Genomic DNA, 21,556 nt, shown 5'->3' with positions numbered 1-21,556 from the left:
AACCCGACCTTTGCTTCCATCTCCTGTATGATCCCAAGTTTTGAGTCTCCCGTAATTGTTAACCTTTACCCTGTAGCCAAAGTGATCTTTCTGAAACACAGTTTTGACCAGGCCATTCCCCTATTTGAAACAAGTCAGGGGCTCTGCTCTGCTGCTGTCAGCACAAATCCAAACTTCTGAGGTAACAGAGAGCCCCTCTCTCGCTGAGAGCAGGGACCATGTCTCCTCCCCACCACTTTAGCCCAGAGCAGTGCCTGGCATCTTGGAATGAGAGCACGCATTCATTATGCACTCACTCTGTAATAAGCACGTTCACCTGTTAAATCCTCAGAACAACTCTATGCAGTGTAGAATCTTATCATGGCCCCTCTTTTTTTTTTAATAATTTTTTTAAAAATATTTATTTATTTATTTGGCTGTGCCAGGTCTTAGTTGTGGCACACGGGATCTTCATTGCCGCGTGAGGGCTCTTAGTTGCGGTGTGCGGGATCTAGTTCCCTGACCAGGGATCGAACCCAGGCCCCCTGCTTTGGGAGCTTGGAGTCTTAGCCACTGGACCACTAGGGAAGTCCCTGGCCCTTCTTTTTTGATAAGGAAACTGAAGATGGAGTAAATGGTAGAGCTGAAGCAGCCTGCCTTCCAAAACAGGATCTTAACCACTAAGCTGATCAGTAAGGACTCAATAAATTGTTGAATTAATGAATATGGTCCCTTCCTGGCTCTCCAGCTGTACCTGAAATTACTCCCCAACCCCCAACCCCCAATCCTGTATGCTTCAGCCAGTCTGACCCTACGTTCTCTCACTGCCAGATTTGTGCACAAACAACACTTCTCTTTAGGACTCTCTCCTCTCACCCCAGACTTGGCTCATTCCCGTTTATTGTTCAGGACTTGACTTCCTCCTCAGAGAATCTTGCTCCTGTGTAGGTGCTCTTACTGAGTTAGGATGGTGTCCTTGTCTAATTCCCCACTAGGCTCTGAGCTGTGTCAGGCCCGGATCACTGTACACATAACCATCAAGAAGAGCGTATAAATGAACGCACGTGTAGAGCTGGGCCTGACTTAAAAGGCCCTGCTGTGGCTTTCTTTCCATCTGTTATCTTGCTGGGGATGAGAATGGACAGGACCGCTTTTGCCTTCCTCTCCATCTCAGGCTAGGCACAAGACTCAAATACTTGGAGCTTCCTAAAATTACACACTTCACATCCACCAGCTTTCTGGGTCTTGGGCAAGGAGGGCTTTGGGCTGCATGTTGTCTGAGCTGTTCCCTGGTGCTTCCCGATGCATCTGTACATTGAGGAGGGATGCACTTGAATCTGGGACGCCAGCTTTGTTTTCATTCCCTGCATCTGCTCTGACTTGTGCCTCCCAGTGCCTTAAGCAGAACATTGGCAGTTATCTTTCTCTGGCTTTTTTTCCTAGGACTTTGAATGTGGAAATGACGTGGAACTTTCCTTCACCAAAAATGGGAAGTGGATGGGCATTGCCTTCCGAATCCAGAAGGAAGCCCTAGGGGGTCAGGCCCTCTACCCTCATGTCCTGGTGAAGAATTGTGCAGTGGAGTTCAACTTCGGGCAGAGGGCAGAGCCCTACTGTTCTGTCCTGCCAGGCTTCACCTTCATCCAGCACCTTCCCCTGAGTGAGCGAATCCGGGGCACTGTCGGACCAAAGAGCAAGGCAGAGTGTGAGGTGAGTGGGCCCGGAAGCCTGAATTGGTGGCCGCCTCTCCAGAGCCATGTTGCTGCCGAGACAGAGGGGAGACATTCAGCAGCTGAGTGTGGTGAACGCTGCTGTGAGAGTGAGGTGAGGGCTGTGGGTGTGCGGCTTAGTCCAAAGAGGGAGGGGCCAAAGTAAGACACCTAAATGTCAGAAAGATTCCAAAAGGAAGTTGCCACACTGCTCCTCGGGTGTGGTCAGAATCTTGGAAAAGGAGTCTTTCCTCCCAGCGGAAGAGGGTGTGAAGGCACTTCCTGGTGAGCGAGTTCTTGGAGGAGGTTGTGCAGCTCCACGCTCCCATCCAAGGCTCTCCGAGGACAAAAATGGCAACTGGACTTAGAGCTGATTTGGCTGCAGAAGCTGTACTGGTGGTCTTTGTCCTCAAATAATGTTTCTTTCTGATATATGTGATTTTGTGTTTATTCTAGAAAATTAAGAAATATAAAGAAAATTAAAGTTTCCTTTAATTCCACCATCCACAAATAAGTTTCCTTTGAAAGTTTTGGAGCTTATCCTATGCCTTTTGCTGTGCTAGGTGCCATTTATACACACACACTTACAGTTGAGATCTTATGGTGTAAGCGTTTTGATATCCTGCCCTTTCACTTAATGTTATTTTGTGAGCTTTGTCCCACCATATGAACACCTCTTTTGAAACTCATTGTCATTAGCCTCACTATTTTCCTCTTTTTGGGCATTTTGGTTACATCCAGTGTTTGCCAAATTGTAAACGTACTGATTAGAAATGATTCTAGTCCTTATGCATACAGTCTGTCCCCATCTGAGACTCCAGGAAGGTTGTACCACTCCTTGTGCCTATTCCATGGGCCTTTCCCTTTCCGAGGCCCCTGAATCCTGCCTAAACAAATGTAAATACTCATAAGAGCAGGCCCTCTGCTGAGAGTCTGACAACCCTCATCTCTTTGAATCCCAACAACAGTACTATGAGGTAGACGCACTTATTGCTTCCATTTCCCAGAGGTGGCCATGAGGTTTAGAGTCACCCTCACGGTCACCGTCAAGTCAGGGTGATGCCAGGCTGCCATGCCACACACTGTTCCTGGTTCACAGTGTCCCTCCTGGGCCTGTTGTTATAGATTCTGATGATGGTGGGCCTGCCTGCCGCTGGTAAGACCACATGGGCCATCAAACATGCAGCCTCCAACCCCTCCAAGAAGTACAACATCCTGGGTACCAATGCCATCATGGATAAGATGCGGGTAAGGATAGCCCCTGGTCTCTCCTTATCCACCTCCCACTCCCTGAATACGGCTCAGCAAACAGGAGCACCCACCCCTCACCACCCCCTGCCCACAGGTGATGGGCCTACGCCGTCAGAGGAACTACGCCGGCCGCTGGGACGTCCTGATCCAGCAGGCCACCCAGTGCCTCAACCGCCTCATCCAGATCGCTGCCCGGAAGAAACGCAACTATATCCTAGATCAGGTACTTACTGGTGACTGTCACGCCCCAGGAGAGGGAGGGGGCCGTTGGGTGCCTGGGAATTCCTCTCTGGTCCTTGTATTTTTTTCCCCATAATGCTCTTGGACTGCAGTACTGGTTAGAGGTCAGCCACACATGATGGCACAGTCCCAGACTCTTAACACAGCTTTCTGAGTCTGGTCTGCAAGCAGGGGTCTGGAGCAGCAATCCAGGCCTAGCTCAGGCCCCAAGCAGCACAAAAGAACATTTTGTGAGAGCAAATTTTGTGAAGTGGAAAAGCATGGATTTCTGAGCCAGACAGACCTGGGCTTGAATCCCAGCTCTGCCGCCTCCTAGCTGCGTGCCTGTGGGCAGCTGACTTTATGCTCTGAGTCTCCTGGTCTGTAAAACACAGCTCAAAATGGTGCCCACACACCTAACATGGAGACTGGCACATAGTAACTGGAGGTGGTTGTTAACCTACAGAATAGGTGTGTCCCAGCTTCCCTTAGCATGTTTTATGACTGTCAGGTACCTCTATGTCACGTATTTTTTACCTGCATTTCAATGAAGAGCAAGGTTCTTAACATTAGGCAATTTGGGAACTTTTGAAATTAAACACAGAATTTTGTATGAAGATGCAGATATGTTTGTTTGTTTTGTTTTTTGGCCTCACTGCATGGCGTGTGGGATCTTAGTTCCCTGACCAGGGATCCCATGCCCCCTGCATTGGAAGCGTGGAGTTTTAACCACTGGACCACCAGGGAAGTCCCAGATATGTTCTTTTTTTAACTAAAAAGTTTTGAGTTGGGATAGGAAGATCGTCCATGGCTTTCGGCGTTCTCAAAAGTATGAGTGACCCAAACATGGTTAAAGATCCCTGTCTCAGAGTAATGAGTGCTTCATGTTTACCACCTATGAGACCTCCTTGACGTTTGTCCTGAGGGCTTTCTCAAGTAGCAGATTTTGTATTTGAGGATGTACAAACAAGCCTCTGTTCCCCCTCAGCCTTGTATTTATGTTTTCTTAAAAACCTGTAAGTGTGCAAATATGTAAACTAAGTAGCACCCCCAGCCTGGCAGCCTTAACTGGAGTGCCTTCCGTATGTGTGGTCCTGGGTACTTGGTTACCATGAGTTCAAAGGGCTTCTGATGAGGGTGGAGCTGGCTTTAGTGGTTGACTGATCAGAAAGGTGGTTGGAGGGACTTCCCTGGCGGTCCAGTGGTTAGGACTCCACGCTCCCACTGCAGGGGGCCCAGGTTCGATCCCTGGTCAGGGAACTAGGATCCCACAAGCCGCATGGAGAGGCCAAAAATAAATAAGTAAATTAAATTAAAGCCAACTTCCAACCTTTTTTTTAAAAAAAAAAAAAAGGAAGAAAGAAAAGTGGTTGGAAACTCCAGGGGATCAAGGTGCTTTTGCATAGGAGTGAGCATCTTACACAAAACAATTAAACAATTAAGCAGGAGCTTCTGGGTTGGTGAACAAGTGGAGATTTGGGGAGGGTGGCACCTTCAGGGAACATGGAAGTTCTGTGCCCCTCCCCGCATAGCTTGCCCTTTGCGCCGGTTCCATCTGGCTGCTCCTGCATTATATCCTTTTATAATACACTGGTAATCTAGTGTTTAGAGTCGAAAAATTGATGCCTCGATATCCAGCCTTTGAAAGGAGTACATAGTAAGAACTTATTCTTAAAGACAAAAAATGGCTGCTGGCTGGTGATAGTGCTTTATGACAGACAAATTAAATGATCTTGCCAAGCAGTTAGGTACTGAGAGTAGAAATCTGGTTTGCTGATGAGATAGTTATGCTCAGTTGGCCAAGGCTATGCAATACAATTGGCATTCTTCTGTGATGGTGGAGATGTGAGATTTACTCTGGGTTCTGCTTTTCTGGAAAGTAGACATGAAAAGGTGTACTACTTTTATCCAGTGACCAATGCCGCAACCATGGGATTGAACCCTGAAGACTCACATTTGTGAAGAAGACAGGACATGATCCCATAATAGTAAATTTTGATTAAAAAACTACTAACTGGGCTAAAGTTTAGAATATATTTATGGGGGAAGGGGACGGTTGGGCACAGGGTAGTCCAAGAGCTACTCAGGGCTGCTGCCCCAGCTCAGCCCCGTCCATAATGCATACAGCCAGCCTTCTCTGCTGTTGAAGACTTTGTTTGTTCGTTTGTTTGTTAACCCTGGCCTCCCTGTGCCCCGTTTTTCTTGTCAGGGCATTTTGGAGTTCTGGTCCAGCTTGGCCCCAGTGGGATTCTGTCCTGAAAGAGAGAGCAGTGGTGTTTTAATACCTTGAGAATTCCTTTTTTGGATACCCCAGCAAGTCTTCCCTGCCTGTCTTTTTCTCAGTTTACTAGTTAAATCAGCTGTGAAACCCATTTCAAATATGTGGCCCGTGGAGAAAGTTTATAATCCTAGGGGTTATAATTGTCTTAACATCTCTGTCCAGCGTTTCAAAGTGGGCTTTCTCTAGAGGTCAGGGCCCCAGCCCCTCAGCCAGGCACAGAACAGTTGAGCACAGTGAAGACTTGGCATTGGCCCTCTCAGCTTACGCTGCCTTGTTCAGGGACAGGGTCCAGGGCTGTTCCAGGTGCACCTGCGGTCTTCAGGGCTGCTGGCCTCCTGGTGGAGGAACATGCAGGTCAGGGCAAGTGTTCTAGGCCAACAGCGAGGCCAAAGAACCTAAACTCTGAAGGTGGGGGAGCAGGGCTCTCTGGTTAGCCACAGATTGGAGGATTGACTTGGGGCCCGAAACTAGAGACTGCTGAGGCCTGGGAAGCGGTCTGAAGCCAGTGGTTCGACCTGTTTTGGCTTAAACCCCAAAAAGTGTGTTCCAGAAAACCCTGGGTGGGTGAGCGTGTGTGTAGGAGATACAGAGCAGGCCCCAGGCCAGACCCTGGCATTTCCTACCCCAGCAGCCTTGGCAGCGAGGGTAAATTGATGCTCAGCTGTCTCCTGAGTTACACGGGATTCCCAGAGCAGAAACTGGTACTACAGGCAAAGTCCCTGCGGCCCCTGCATCTCAGCCCAGCACCATCTTTTTTCTTCTCTGGTTTTTCCTGAGTGGTCAGACCTCCTCACATTCGGCTCTTCTGGGTTTCCTGTTGGTAGTTTGACCTCAGAAATGCCCCTCCTTGAGAGGGGAGGAGAACGTAGCTTCAGAAGCCAAGCTAGGCCAAGTGAACCGTGTAGTTGGGGCTTTTACCTACGTTCCATGGTGACCTGAGTACCCTCTTCAGATCATGTGGGTGTTAGAGCAGTGGAACAGCCGAGGAGAAAAAGAAAAGAAAGAAGAGGTAGGCCACATTGCTTCACGTGGCTCTGTTGCCAGTGGAAATCCTCTGGAATGAAACGCTGCCTGGCCTGTCCCTTGCCTACCAAGGTGCAGAGTAGGAGCTGGCCTCTGTGAGGCAGCAAACTTGCCTTCCTGGAGGCTTCTGAGAAGGCCCCTGCAGGGCCATATGTGAGGGCCCAAACCACCCCCAGGGTTGAGGTCTGCAGCCTAGGAGTTCTCTTAGGAGTCTAACAGCCCAGAGCTAGGCCAGGCAGTGCTCAGAGGCAGGGCTGGATATGACAACATGCGACCTTGCCTCGCCCTCAGAACAAAGGGTTGTAGTCCTGCTTTGCATCCCTTTTAGCAAGAGCCACGCCTTTGCCTGAAACAGAAACCCGGGGCTACAGTGGAGACCCAAAGTAAACTGCCTCTTGTTGGCAGGCGTTGGAGAAGAGGATGTTTCTTTCCTCTCTCCTCCCCACCCCCAGAGCCTCAGCCCATTCCATTGTTGACACTCTGGCGAAGTCTCTTCCCTCACAAGTGGTTCGTTCTACTGGGTTCACCTCACGCTGAGCCTAGAGTGAACTCTTGCGTCACCAGCTTTAAGTTTGCTCCCCTGGGATCCAACCCTGTTTCCCCTGCTGCCAGCCTGACCTTGTTGAGTTGTGGGTGGGGGACAAGAGTTGACAGGGGACAGAGGGGCTCTTAGAGACCTCAGGCTGTGAGCGGCCTGCTGTGTTCCTCCCTACTCCCCCAGACTGTCACACACCAAAACTACCCCCACGGCTGCTCTGAGAAACCCAGCCCCTGTCCTTTGGCCCACATCACGGGGGAATGGAAGTAGCCTGGGCCCAGGGAACACAGGCGGCCCCAGACCTCCTCAGGGTCAGCATCTTCAAGCAGCGTGGGACTGGGAGAAGCAGGAGCTAGGCGGAGGGCGCCTGCACAGCCGGAAGAGCCGACCTGCTGTTGTGCTGGTCTCTTAGCAGCGGGCCCCCAGCAGCCCCCAGTGACCACAGCAGCGCCGGGCCAGCCCAGGGGCTCTGACCTCACTGTGTTTGCTGTGGCAACAGCACCGACAGCTAACTCCCTTTCCTCCAGGGAAGCCAAGCATTTGCATTTCTGCTGGCTGGCCTAGATGCTCTTCTTTCCTTCCTCAAGCCGAGGAGGGAGGGGAGGGAGGCGTGGTCTTGAAAATTGTCACCAAGAGGGTTCTCAGCACCTCAGTTCCAGAATGTCTGAGGAGCCATTCCTCAGAGTCTAGCCACTTCCCAGGACAGAGGCCAGCTGTTGATGAGTGCTGTCTGCTCTGCCCCCATTCCTCCCGTTGTGAAGCTGCAGGGACTAGCCCTCTTGGCAGTGATGCTTCTCTTCTCTGTCCCCTCATCAGGACATTGACGGGGTAGGTCTCATCCATAGAAGACCACCAAGGGGTGTTTATCCATGTCCTTGGGGGGTTCAAAGGAATCAAAATAGGATCACTTCTTATGGGCAAGCAAACAGTGGAATGGATTGTCCACAGAGTGGCTGGGGCCACAGTCACCCCTGGCACCCGCCTATTCTGGGTTTTGTGCCAGGAGAAAACCTCATTATTTAGCTAGAGGAAAGCAAATTCTATCTTCCTGTGACCAGATGCCACCTGATTTGCTTTTAGGAATGGAGTCTAGGAAGAGCAGTGAGGAGAAGGACTTGACTTTTCCTTTGTAACTTGTGTGCTTTTCAACCATTTGTGGCTCAAGGCCTCTCCTTGGGCCAGTGCTCAAGGCACAGATAACACGTGTATGCCCACCACACATACCCACTTTGCGGGCCCCACCCCCAGTTAATGTTGAGACACTTTCCCTGGGGAACAGGGAAGACCATCTTTGCCTGCTGTGTGTGTCAGGGCCACAGGGTTGGGTTGGTTTAGAAAACAGGTGTACCCACAGCCCACATCTCCCAACAGGTGTGCACTGGCGTCCCTGGCCTCTGGCTGACCCATAACCCAGCTTCCTGTTCCTTGTGTTTTGGAATAGGCTGTCTTGTGCCTCATCTTTTCCTCAAACTTAACTTTCCTTGGTCCTTTCCATTGGGAAGTCTCTCCTAGGACAGTGTCAGTCCTGTTGGTCATATTTGCAGACTTCTTTCCCTGCCATTTTCACATCTGTAAATCCTCACCAGAACCAGGAGGAGGGTGATAGGATCTCTGTCTTTCAGATGTAGAAATTTGAGACTCAGACTAATTAGGTGACTTGTCTACAGCCTCACAAATAGTAGAGGGCACAGCTGCGATTTCAACCTCGAGCCTGTTCCCAGAGCCTGTGTTCTTTCCACCCTGTCTCACCGTCCCTGCCTTTCTGATGGGAAGTCACTATAGCTTGACGTTCCCTTGGTCTGAGTTGCTTCAACTCAACCTTATAGTAAGAAGATCCAGTGCACCCCACCCAGTGACGCCACATCATATCAACCGTGACCTCCATTTGTTGAGTGTTGGCTGTGAGCCAGACCCTGGGCTAACCAAGGGCTTTTACTCACATGAGCTCCTTCAATCTTAATAGTGACCAAATGAACTTCCTATTGTTTTCCCCTTTCAGGGCTTGAGACTTAGTAGGTATGCAGACTGAGGCTCTGAGTGGAAGTCACTCACTCAGGGCCACACAGTTTGACTTGACCAAGTCATCTTAGAGCCAGGGTGTGCTGAGCCATCGCCCCTGCGCTACCTGCCTCTGTCCAGGCAGCTTCCGCCCTGGAGGCCACAATGTAGCCCCCACTCCAGGAGTTCCTCACACTTGGTCAGTTGCTTTGTGGTCCTTTTCCCGCTCAGTCCTCACCAGGCCCGGGAGGGAGGCTTTTTTCCCTCCATTTTAACAGGTGAAGCAACTACCAGGACTGGCCACGGCGAGTGAGTGGCCACACTAGGCCTTGATGCTGGGCTTTTCCACCCGCCAGGCTGCAGCTGCGAAATACAACACTTTTTGTCTGTTTGTGCATGCCCCTTTACACATCTCTTCCCCTCTGTGGCTTCTCCCTTGAGTACCTTTCAGAGCTACTAAAAGTTGTTTAAATGCAACATTACTTATTACTCCAGTTCTGTTGAGTGTCTGAATGGGAAAAGATACCCATACAGGTGCCTGGGTCCCACCTCCAGAGACTGGGGTTGGGGAATACTCTGGTGGGGTTTGAGCCACTCTCTTTTTCAGTAGCGTCCGAGTGATTCAGGTACACAGGCTGAGTCCGTGGAGCACTGGGGTTTGACAGATCTGGGCACCAGTCCCAAAGGGCCCAGCATGTGGGAGGTATTCAATGAACGGAAGCTGTCTTTACTACGGCTCTCAATCAGATGTGTCGTAGAGCACTGCTCTATGCCAGCACCAGCCCAGGAAGCACCTAACCATCACCTAGAAGAAGGGAAGAGGAAGTTAGTAGCAAAACTGCACTTGCTAAAAGCACAGGTTATTGCCTTGTCAAGCTCCCTGGTTAGAAGCTTGTGGGTGAGTCTGGTGTTTCAGAGCAGGACTAAGGGAATAAAAGAACCACAGTGTTGATGAAAACGATCTATACAACTGTCAAAGGGGCTGGTTAATTATGGCATCCATTCTATAAATATTATTAAAGGAGAATACCACGGAATTCCCTGGCGGTCCAGTGGTTAAGACTCCGCACTTCCACTGCCGAGGGCACAGGTTCAATCCCTGGTCGGAACTAAGATCCCGCAAGCTGCGTGGTGCGGCCCAAAAGGAAAAAAAGGAGAACACCAGCACCGAAAAATGACAGAGAAACATTAAGTGAAAAAAAGGCTTCAGAAGAGTGTGTGTTGTTTGATTCCATTAGTGTTAAAAATCACACAGATATTTCTAGAAATACATAAGAAATTCAATACAGGTCATCTCTGGGAAGTAGGAGTGGCAGTAGGTGGATGAAAGGATTCTTACTCTGAACTTTACAGCTTGTACTCTGAATTTTTTTTACTGTGAGCATGTGTTACTTTTAGAATGGGGGCCGAGGGGGCTGTAATGCACAATACCACGAACAAATAGGATTAAAAAAGCAAAGCCCAAACTTTAGGAATCCCTTGTCCTGTCACTGTCAGCAGCCACTTCCCAAGTCAGTTCATTTTCTGAGGGTAGTCTCAAGAATCTTAAAAGTGAAGAGGAGCAGTTTCCTGAGTTTCTCTGCTTAGGAGAACTAGTATCCCATTCTCAGTCCCTGGCCTACATAATACCCCACAGAGGAAAAAACCAACTTGTAATGACCATCTCTTGCCTCTTCTGTTACCTACCCCTAGACAAATGTTTATGGGTCAGCCCAGAGACGAAAAATGAGACCATTTGAAGGCTTCCAGCGCAAAGCTATTGTAATTTGTCCCACTGATGAGGACCTAAAAGACCGAACAATAAAGCGAACCGACGAAGAAGGGAAGGATGTCCCAGATCACGCGGTCTTAGAAATGAAAGGTAGGAGATGAGCAGTTCCCAGAGGAACATCGCAGCAGGGTCCTTAAGAGAAAAAGAGTCTCGCACGGTTTTTCCCTTCCCAGCTCCTTGATTATTCTTTTTTTTTATCTTGTTCTTTCTTTCTGTGCTTCTGCTTTGTCCCTTCTCTGTCTAGTACAGCTGTGAATGGAAAAGCTGCCTGTATCCCTCCTGGGGCAGGGTTTTCAGACTAGATGGGGCTGGGGCAGGATGAGGGAGAGGATGTGTGGGAACAGGTGCCGAGAGACCTGCACGGTTGGTCGTCTGCCTCTGGCACCCACTGGGCGGGCTGGCTGAGCAAGCCTCAGTTTGCTTCTGTGTAAAAATAAGGATGATGATTCCACCTGCCAGGCTCACTCCCTGGGTTATATATAAAACATCGGTTTGGGGGGGCTTAGCCACCTCTTCAGGAGAGGGAGGAGAGGGTCTTTGTTAGCCCCTTACTGTTGTCAGGGAGGCCGAGCTTGGGACCCTGTCTCTCCTCTGTCGCTCATACTGCAGTCCCCTCCTGCTCCTCCCTTCTGGCAGGCCAGTGTCCTGGGGGTGAAGGAGACCAGACCTCAGAAGGTGCTGACCACCTCTTCTTGTTCCCTCTGGGGCCCTCCCTTCCTCCTAGCCAACTTCACGTTGCCAGATGTTGGGGACTTCCTGGACGAGGTGCTGTTCATTGAGCTGCAGCGAGAGGAAGCAGACAAGCTGGTGAGGCAATACAATGAGGAAGGCCGCAAGGCTGGGCCACCCCCTGAAAAGCGCTTTGACAACCGAGGCGGTGGCGGCTTCCGGGGCCGTGGGGGTGGCGGCGGTTTCCAGCGCTATGACAACCGAGGTCCCCCCGGGGGCAACCGAGGAGGCTTCCAGAATCGCGGAGGAGGCAGCGGAGGAGGCGGCTACCGAGGAGGTGAGGCATCGCACACTGAGCTGTCCCTGCCTTTGGTTCCTGGTTCAGGGTTGCGTTCTGTGACTGCTTCCTCAGTCCGCAGATGACGCTTCCCTGTCACCGCTGTGGGCTGAACTCTGGTAGAGAACTAAGATAAATCAGAGTCTGGGGCCTCAGGGAAACTCTCCCACTGTCATGCTCCCCCTGGACATTGCTCCTGAAGCCCTTGCCCATTTGTATGTTGCATCGCTATTATTTTTATGAAGCTTTCCCACCCCTCATCTGACCATGAGCTCCTTGAGAAGAGGGGCCAGACCGAGTTTACTGCCAGTCCTGGATCCCACCTCAGGACCTGGCACAGGGCAAATATTAGGACTGGTTTTGCTTCTAAAACACATGGAGAAACAGGCTTGGAGAGGTTAATTTGCCCAGGATTCACCCAGCTGAATCCATAGTTGGGATCAAGTGATGATGGATCCAGAGCCCAGGTTCTTACTAAGTTATGCTATCTCTGAAGTGTGTGATCATGATTTAATAAGCATGCCCTACTCTGTTTCAGTCATGTGCTGGGTGGTTTTGGGGACAGAGCCTTGACCCAGGGACTATTATCACCCTGTAGTGACGGTGCAGAAGGATTCTGGGCTGAATGGCACAGCCCGGGGGTACTTTGAGCTCCAATGATACCTGATCCAGCCTGCAGGGGAGCAGGGCTCAGGAAAGGCCTCCTGAAGTGCTGATGTCTAAGCTGAGGTCCAGGAGCCAGTAGGAATTGGCTGGGGGAAGGGTTCTGGGCTCACGAAAACTGCACAAAGGCTCAGAAGAGGCCAGCCCATTTGGCCAAGCCTGAAAAGGACTGTCCCCAGTGCTTAGATGTTGGGGACACAGTAGAAATTAAGACAGCCCTGGTCCCAGGCTCAGTCCAATGGGCAAGACAAACCTGCCAGCAGGCCGTGACAACTGAGTGTTACCAGGGCGGCATGGGGGAGTGCTCCCAGGGCTCTGGGGAAGGCCGGAGGGGGTGCTTTACTCGTCCACTGGGACCGGGCTCCTGCTCGGTCCTGCCTGGTCACACTGGAGCTACAGCAGTCCCCAAGACAGCCCGGCTCCTCAGGGTCCCAAACTGAGAACAGCGGGGCCTCTCACCTGCTTCTCCAATGCAGGTTTCAACCGCAGTGGAGGTGGTGGCTACAACCAGAACCGCTGGGGTAACAACAGCCGGGATAACAACAACTCCAACACCCGAGGCAGCTACAACCGGGCTCCCCAGCAACAGCCGCCGCCACAGCAGCCGCCGCCCCCGCAGCCGCCGCCGCAGCAGCCTCCACCGCCACCCAGCTACAGCCCTGCTCGGAACCCCCCAGGGGCCGGCAGCTACACGAAGAGCAGCAACATCCCTGGCTCGAGCGCCAATACCAGCACCCCTCCTGTCAGCAGCTACAGCCCTCCACAGGTGAGAGGATAAGCGTGCGTGCGTGCATGTGTGTGTGAACAGGTGAGAGGAGGTGGGTCCAGGGAGATCACCAACATGTGCTCCAGCCACAGGTCTTCACTCTTACCTCCAGCCCTGCCCTTTCTCCCTTCCCTGCCAGTGCTTTTGGCTTAGACAGACCCTAGATATTCCCAGATGCCTTCCAGACCCAGAGTAAATCGGGGACCTACCTGTTATGTCGTCCCTCTCAGGGCGGGCTGTATGTGTTGGTCCCACAAGCAAGTACATTTCTCTTGGCTGCGTTCTCTTGGCTGTGTCACTGGCCTCGCTGAATCCCCAAGAAAGCACTCAATTGGAGTTACCCCTTCAACCTAGGCTTGAAGGGGCTGATCCCCTTGTCTTCGGGATGTAGGGACAGACTCTGAGGTTGATGAGGACTTGACCTCTGCCCTGAGAGCTTCACTGCGGAGCAGCTCCAGGCTCGGTTTGAGTTCTCAGAGAGCCAGTGCTCAGCTCTGGTACGCACAGGCCCCTTAACCAGAGCAGTCCCAATTTGCTGTGCACCTTCCACACTCCAGGCCTGGAGGCAGCTGCCAGGAGACACAGATGAACGGTTCTAGTCCTGGTCTAACCAGAATATTTCCTAGAACAGGAGTTGGGCAGACACAAATTCAAACCCCAGCCCCACAGCGTTCTGGTTTTGTGACCTTGGACAAACAGCTTCACCTCTTGGGACCTCGTTTTCCTCATAAAGGACTAGAGTTAGTAGTAGAACTCACTTCCAAGGTTTGTTGTGAGGGGAAGATGACATCATAGCTTTGCAGGTAAGGCTCTGGAACTAGGCGGACCTGGGGGCAAGTCACAGCTCTGCCACTTTACCTGTGTGGCTTGGGCCTAGTGATTTCACCTCCCTGAGCCTCACCTTCCTTCTCTGTAAAACGAAGCCAATGGAGCCTGCTTCAGAGAGTTGATGGGGGGATTAGAGGAGTTAAGGATCCAGTCTGGATGTGGGAAGCACTTAGGAAATTGCCACTACTGTTTTTCTTAGCAGGTCTTCCTGTAACAAATACCACCATTTATTGTGCCCAGTGGATGGTGCACGTAAGCTTAGTGAATACGCAAGGCAATCCAAAGGGGTGGGTCCGTTGTAATTCTCATTTTACAGAAAAAAAAAAAACAAACCTGGGATTTCAAGAGATGCTGTGTGCCTTGCTCCCCCAGGGTCTCAGAGCTGGGATTAGAGTCCAGAATGTAGCTCTTGATCCTACCCTGTCCTGCCATGTCACAGAGCTGACCCACCTCCTTCTCAGCCCTGAAACAGCCTCCACCGGGGAAGTTCCTTTGTGGACCCACTGCTCACAAAGGCCCTTCCTCCATCCCAGCTGAGCTGGCTATTTCACAGAGACCTGTTTTTTTCCCTCCACTTTCCAGCCAAGTTACAGCCAGCCACCTCCCTACAACCAGGGAGGTTACAGCCAGGGCTACACAGCTCCACCACCTCCACCTCCGCCACCACCTGCCTACAACTATGGGAGCTACGGCGGCTACAACCCAGCCCCTTACACCCCTCCGCCGCCCCCCACCGCACAGACCTACCCTCAGCCCAGCTATAACCAGTACCAACAGGTGAGTGCCAGAAGCGGAGGTGGGGAGAATGGGGAGACTTCTAGGGGCCCCACAGGGATGTGTATTCCCAGACCCGTGTCCCTGCTTATCCCTAAAAGGATGGGCAGCCCTCCGGCCTTGGGCTGGTGTTCATCTAGTACAGTATAGCCATGCCGTTTGTTGAACACCTCTACACTGGCTGCTAAGTAGCTGCCATCCTAGTTCCTCTCCCCAGTGCAGCAAGCAGAGTGCTTAGCAGGGGGCCTCAAACCCTGCTTCAGCACCATGGCCAGTGTCCGTTCTGATTGGTTGATGCTAGGCCCCATACCTGTTTTTGAGTATTTTGAACATGGTATCTAGCTATACCTGAAAGGGCATTAGGTTGGCAAGCCAGGAGACCTGGGCTTCAGTCTCTAACTGCCCACCCATGTGACATCAGGTCATTCACTTATCCTCCCAAGGTACCTTGATTTCTCTGTCAGACCTATGTGTTGACTGTCATCACCGTACCCATCTCCACCATGGGTGAGGGTGGCGTCAGGGGAGAAGCCAGATGTGGGTCTGGATGAACGACAACCTGGTGCTCTTGGTTTCTCTCTCCCCAGTATGCCCAGCAGTGGAACCAGTACTATCAGAACCAGGGCCAGTGGCCGCCGTACTACGGGAACTACGACTACGGGAGCTACTCCGGGAACACACAGGGGGGCACAAGCACACAGTAGCCAGTGTGTCCTGGAGGCCCCTGCCGGCTTCCTCCACCAGCGCCCACCTTGGCCCCCCTTGTCCACCCCCACCGGGTCACGTGGTGCTGGGGGACGGGTCCTCCCAGGGCTGCCTCCCCTCCAAGGGGCTCTTCCCCCACACAGGGCCGGGCATTTTCCTCCGGATTCAAACAGGCAACAATGACCATTTATTTTGTTTGTCCCCCCACCCCCCTCCTCTTCCTCTTCCTCCCTTCCTCCTTTTTGACTAAAGACCCCCCTCCCTTGGTCGTACAGTGAGGCTACAGGGCTGTGGGGAGGGCCCCTTCCTGTCTTCTGGTCCCAGCCCTGCTCCAGCCCCTCAGCTTCCCAGATTCTCATGCAGTTGGTTGTAAATTCTTCCAGGAGCTGTTTTACTGTCTGCTTTTCAGGATTTAAAAAAAAAAATCAAAAACTTAAAAATACACACAAGTTTAAAAAAGCAAAATGCAGAAGGAGGAAGAAGCGACATATTTTTTTGGTAATTATGCTTTTTTTTTTAATTTTTAGAATTTGTCCCTTTTTACTGTGGGTCGGCTGTTGATAACTTCATCAGGATAACCATTTCTTTGCTGAGTTCAGGTGACCGAGGAAGAGCCACACCCTCAAAACAAAACACACACAAAACAAAACCACAGAATCATCTTTAACCTAACTTTTTATACAATGTCTCAGTTTCCCGTAACTTTGCACACAAGCTTCTGTGTTGCGTTGAATTGTACCTGCCTTTTGTATTTGGAGAGAGTGTGACTATTGAACTTGAAACCTTTTATTCTGGGCGTCTTGGTAGTTTCTGGTGGGATTAATCGGGTGAGAGGGAAGAAGGGAGTTGGGGGGCTCCTTCCTTTCAGAACATGAATTTTCTCCCACTGCCTCCTCTCCAAAGGTCTCCCAGGTGCCAGACCTAAAGGTTTTTCCTACAGTGATCCTCTGATTATTTTTACTTCCCCTTGACCCATATGTTTTAACAGGACTTTAACAAACTGCACTTATTAAGAAATGTGTTTGCCCTGTTTTGTTTTGTTTTTGTTTTGTTTCAATAAATGACATGGCACCTCCTAGCAGGAAGGAAGCAAGGTTTCAACCCTGAAGTGTTACTGCAGTTGGCCTTTAATTGGGGTGGGGGCCTTTTCAAGGGGACATTATTTACTCATTAAACACTGATTGTGGGATTTGTGTGCCTGTCCCCATTTTTGGTGCTGGGGATGCCCCCTTAAACCTGGGGTCCTCAGTTTAAAATCCACTAGTTCATTTTTAACGTGGTTCTCTGGTCTCTGCCCTTTCCAGTCCACCCACAGTCCCAAATCCCTCCCGGAATTTGTGAGTAGAAAAGGATGGAACAAGTCCCTAGGCAGAGAGCAGGCAGGGTAGGGTGATGGTTGGAGACTAGGGCTGGACTGTTGGGGTCATCCCTTGGTGTGACTGCCCATCCACATTAGGCCTGGCCTGTGTGCTGGACTTAGGATGGTTCTTGACCGTGCTCCTGGATCCAGGCTAGTGGGGATTCCAGGAGCTTCTTTATCCAGCCAGTAGTGTTAGGTACTTGCTCTGTTCCTTACCCACACTCACTCTGGACAGTGCTGAGGAGGACACAGCATGACCAAGGCAGTCCTGGACCCTGCCCTCATGGGGCTCTCAGTCCAGAGGTAACACGGACCTGTCATGGAATGGTGACAGCGCCAAGGTCAGCTGTGAGAGCTTGGGGTGGGGGTGGGGTTGAGGTGAGGGCCTCATGGAGAAGGGAAATTTTTCAAAGATAGGAATGAGCTGGGATAAAAGACTTTGATTGCATCCCCACAGCCTATCCTCCTTCCCCAGCAACTTGAGTCATTTCTTCAATCCCCTTAGGCATGCTGTGCTCCTGGCCCCTTGTGAGGGACAAGGCTGGGGCACAGGAGTGGCCAGTTCAGCTCCATCTCTTCCCTCACAGGAACTGTCTCAGAGCCTTGTGAAGGGAACACAGGCTACAAAACAGGGAGGAGGAAGGTTGACTACTTTTGAGGTCAGATGCGAGGCATCTGAGCATGAGGTGGAGCCAAGGTTGATGGCTAGTTGGGCTAAAGGGAATCCTAGAGTGGCCTCTCCCTACTGAGGGAGGGCCTCAGGCCCTCTAGGCTGGGAAGTCCCCTTCCCTGCAGGTCCATGTGTTGGGCAACAGTGCCCTCTGCTGGCCTCCCCTGGCAATATGTCTAAGTGTAGTCAGTCCCCATCTAACCCAAGTGACAAATGAGCCACTTTCCTCCAGATCCCTTATCCTGGGAATGCAAACGGGAAGTTATTCCTCTGCCTTTGGCCTTATTATCTGGGTTACTGCATCAGCCTCCTCACAGATCTCTCTGACCTCCAGTCCCTTACCCTGATACCCCCCTGCTCGCTCCCCACAGGATAAAGGAGCTCGAGCTACTTAATATGGCTTACAGGCTCCACATGCCTGGCCCCTGGTGACCTCACTGGCATTACCTTTTACCACTCCCCTTTCAAACTTAAGATCACTAGTTTGTTCTAGGGGAATCACAAATCCCTTTTAGAATCTAAATGCCATGAACTTACGCCTTGGAAATACATACGTACGTGGAATTTTGCATAAAGATTTGTGAGGTTTTCCAATCCTTGCAGCCCGATCATGACCTTCAAGTTAGAACTCCTTTCCTATTCCCTGGCCATACAGAAGCAACCAGAACTACTGATGCCTGCCTTCCTCTCCGGGGGTTTGCCTTGCCCATCCTCCGATATGAGACCCTTCTCTACCTCCCTCTTATCCTGATTCCTGATTTTTCCGGTCTCAGTTTGGGTGTCCTTTACTCTCAGAAAAGAACCTTCCCTGGGCCCTCCAGGCTGGGGTGGGCAGCTCCCTTAGCTGGACCTCTGGGTCCATCAGCCCTGCCCACTCGGCACTGGTAATACTTGAATGTGAGTCCCTACTCGTCACCTAGGGCAAATCAGGACCAAAGTCTCTCCACACCTGAAGATTCTTCAGGTCCTCGGAGCACGAAGTGGGAAGTTGAGTCTCTGATCTCACCACCTATCTCATGCTAAGCAGGGACTGGGTGTGGTGACAGAAGCAAGCGACAAGGCTTAGTAAATATTCTTGAGGTGGTGAAGAAATAAGACGGTGGTCTAAACCAGAGCCCAAGCTCTCAGAGGCCCTGGAGGGTGGTCATTCATTCATCCCCAAATTAAGCATGCTGGGCTCGAGTCACAGCAGTGCACAGGGTGAACAAGCCTTCCCTCCTGATAGTCCAATTTCGTAGCTGTTCAGATTGCGGGGGTGCGGCGTGCCGGAAGGATCTATCTGACCCTGGCGCCCTTTTCCTGCCTGGGGTGGGCGGGGCCGGGCGGAAGCACGCATGCGCATAGGAAAATCCAACTTCGTCCCGGAACTCTGGTTTCTGGTGCCGCGGGGCACCCGGCCCCGGGACTGTGTTCGGCCGGAAGTGGCCGCTGAGGACCTGGGGCGGGTTTGGTGCGTGGGGCCTGCCACGGCAGGTAACAAGTCGTAGAGAATCGGGATGGAGACCGTAGCGACAGCGACTGCGACTGCGACGGCGGCGACGGAACCCGGTGAAGGTGAGGTCCTGGCCACGCGGAGGCGGCTGGAGGGTGGAGTTGCGGTGTCACTGGGAAATGATTCCCCGTGAAGGCGAAGGAGGACTCTTTAAAAGGGAACACCTGCCCTCGGCCCTACCTGTCCCCTTCACCACTTTGTCCAGATTAACCCCTTTCGTTGCAGGCTGACCTCCTTTACTCCATCCCCTCCCCCGAAATTAACCTCTTCCAAGTTCCAGCCGGCTCTTTCCGTGTCCCAGGCTAATCCAGTTCCTTACCAAGCTCTCAGGCTAGCATAAACCTCTCTGTCCTGGGCTCTCTCATTGTCCCAGCCAACCGTGCTTCTCAAGTTATCTCCTTCCCTTGCTTCCTCCTGTCCCATGCAAACTCTACTTAGACCATACTAACGGTTCCCCCCATTTCATTCTAATTCTCCTTCTCCGAAAGTCCACAGTCCCATCTGCTTCCTCAGGGTCGTTAATCCATTTCTGTGCTCCCCCATCTCTCTCTTTTGCATTTTCAGTCTCTTTACTTCTCCTGATGCCTCCCCATCAGTACCTAAAATGCTTTTGTTTTGCTCATCTTAAAATTCTATCCTGGTGCTTCAGAGTAATCCCGTGTGGGGTGAGGTGCGATTGAGAGGTTGGTTGAAACATCACTGGACAAGAATTGGTCATTTTTGAAGCTGGATGATGAATATGGGGGGGGGGGAGGGGGTCATTGTACTCTCTACTTATGTGCATGTTTGAAAGTTTCCATAATAATAAGAAAAAAGCTTTAACCTAAAAAGAAAATCTATCCCTTGATTCCATGCTGCCTTCCAGATACCATTTATCTTCTCCAAAGAGTCATGCACACTTGCCTCCATTTCCTCACTACCCACCCACTAAAGTCTGGCTTTTACCTTCAGAAACTGCACCCATCGGGGTCCGCAGTGACCTCCCTGTGTAGTTAAACTGAGTCACCCTGTTCAGTTTTTTCCTTATTAGGCTACTTGGAGAATTCAATGCCACTGACCCCTCCATCCTTCTTGAAAATATTCCCTTGGTTTCTGTGACACCACTCCTTCTGATATCCTTCCTATCTCTTGGGCTCCTCCTGCTCAGCCAGTATGAGTTTCCTGTGACTGCTGTAACAAATGACCACAAACTGGATGGCTTAAAACAACAGAAATTTATTCTCTCACAGTTCCGGAGGCCAGAAGTCTGAAGTCAGTATCACTGGGTTGAAATCAAGGTGTCAGCAGGGCCGTGGAGAGCTCCCTCAGAGGCTCTAAGAGAGAACCCATTCCTCACCTCTTCCAGCTTCTGGTGGCTCCTGGCATTCCTTGGTTTGTGGCCACATCACTCCAGTCTCTGCTTCTGTCTGTCTTCACCTTGTGTTCTCCTGTGTGTGTGTCAGATCTCCCTCTTATAGGACACTTGGCATTTATAGGACACTTGGTAATGGCATTTAGGGCCCACCTGGATAATCCAAGATAATCCCCCATCTCAAGATCCATAATTTAATCATATATGCAAAGACCTCTTTTTTTTTGTTTTTGGTTTTTTTTTTTTGGCCACGTAAGGTAACATTCACGGGTTCCAGGAATTAAGACGTGACTATCTTTTGGGGGCCATTTTTTAGCCTCTCACAGCCTCCTTCACAGACATGTCTTCTCCCCATCCAGTCAGGACTGTTTCTTGGCCCCTCTTTTCATACCTTACACACTCCCCCCACCCTCCCCACGACTTCTTATTTCCTTCAGCTTTACTTCTGTTCTTTGCTCTGACGACTCCCATAACTCAGTCCCCAGCCCAACACTTCTCTCCTGAGAAGTCTCCCATGTACCAGCAGTCTTGTAAATGCCTCCCCTTGGATGTCTCCTGGGCCTGTCGTACCATCCATGTCCCAAACCAGCCTCAGCATCTTCCCCCAGACTTGCTCCTCATCCATGTCTCTGTGTCAGGGACAGTTTGACCAGTCCCCTGGCCAGAGCCCTGGACCTTAACTGGATACCTCCCTCGCCTCCCAGCCCTTCATTCCAATGACTTGTCCTACTCGGCCTCACAAGCGTCTTTTTAACCACGACCCCCTCCTGTCCCCTCCTCCACAACCCCTTTACCTGGTCCAGCCCAGTCTTCTCTTGCCTCAGTCATTAAAACCCTCCCTGAAACCCGTTGTGCCTATAACCACCACCCTCTTTCTCTTCCCCACCCCAGCCAAGCTAAAGGAGTTGTCTGTACCTCCTGTCTTCACTTATTTCCTGCTTGCTTATTGCCTTGCTCCAGTTGCCACCACTTTTGAGAAGAAGCTTGCGCCAGGGTTTGCCCAGCACTCAGCTTTTCTGTTACCAGTGCCTGTGCTGTCTTTGACCTTGCCTGTCTTCCCCCATCAGACAGGGTGCTCCCTGGGAGCTGAACCGGATCCCTCCGGGGATCCTCAGCATTGCCCAGCTCAGGGCCTGGCATAGATTTAGAGTTGCTGAAGAGTGGTTGGATGG

At 51.3% G+C, this 21,556-nt stretch overlaps 2 protein-coding genes across 10 annotated transcripts in view; both read left to right on the top strand.

Annotated features, from left to right (window-relative positions):
- The window catches only part of HNRNPUL1 (heterogeneous nuclear ribonucleoprotein U like 1), a 35,299-nt gene extending 18,699 nt beyond the window's left edge, over window positions 1–16,600 (top strand). For 6 of the 8 annotated variants that reach the window (XM_036834738.1, XM_036834740.1, XM_036834739.1 and 3 more), the window contains exons 8-15: window positions 1,423–1,689; window positions 2,814–2,936; window positions 3,034–3,162; window positions 10,691–10,859; window positions 11,494–11,775; window positions 12,915–13,204; window positions 14,615–14,809; window positions 15,394–15,510. In XM_036834738.1, coding sequence (XP_036690633.1) covers window positions 1,423–1,689; window positions 2,814–2,936; window positions 3,034–3,162; window positions 10,691–10,859; window positions 11,494–11,775; window positions 12,915–13,204; window positions 14,615–14,809; window positions 15,394–15,510 — 1,572 coding nt within the window. Of the gene's footprint in view, window positions 1–1,422; window positions 1,690–2,813; window positions 2,937–3,033; window positions 3,163–10,690; window positions 10,860–11,493; window positions 11,776–12,914; window positions 13,205–14,614; window positions 14,810–15,393 lie in introns of all 8 variants that reach the window. The other 2 variants (XM_036834732.1, XM_036834733.1) reach the window with 2 other exon arrangements.
- A 2,309-nt stretch (window positions 16,601–18,909) lies between these two features.
- CCDC97 (coiled-coil domain containing 97) overlaps window positions 18,910–21,556 on the top strand; it is a 16,459-nt gene continuing 13,812 nt past the window's right edge. For both annotated transcript variants that reach the window (XM_036833602.1, XM_036833601.1), the window contains exon 1: window positions 18,910–19,095. In XM_036833602.1, the coding sequence (XP_036689497.1) occupies window positions 19,038–19,095 (58 nt within the window). In that variant the 5' untranslated portion in view covers window positions 18,910–19,037. The remainder of the gene's footprint in view (window positions 19,096–21,556) is intronic.

This window comes from Balaenoptera musculus, chromosome 19, assembly GCF_009873245.2.
Source record: "Balaenoptera musculus isolate JJ_BM4_2016_0621 chromosome 19, mBalMus1.pri.v3, whole genome shotgun sequence".
Classification (NCBI taxonomy): Eukaryota; Metazoa; Chordata; class Mammalia; order Artiodactyla; family Balaenopteridae; genus Balaenoptera; species Balaenoptera musculus.
The sequence above is the reverse complement of the archived record's forward strand: the minus strand, read 5'-3'. Positions and strand labels throughout refer to the sequence as shown.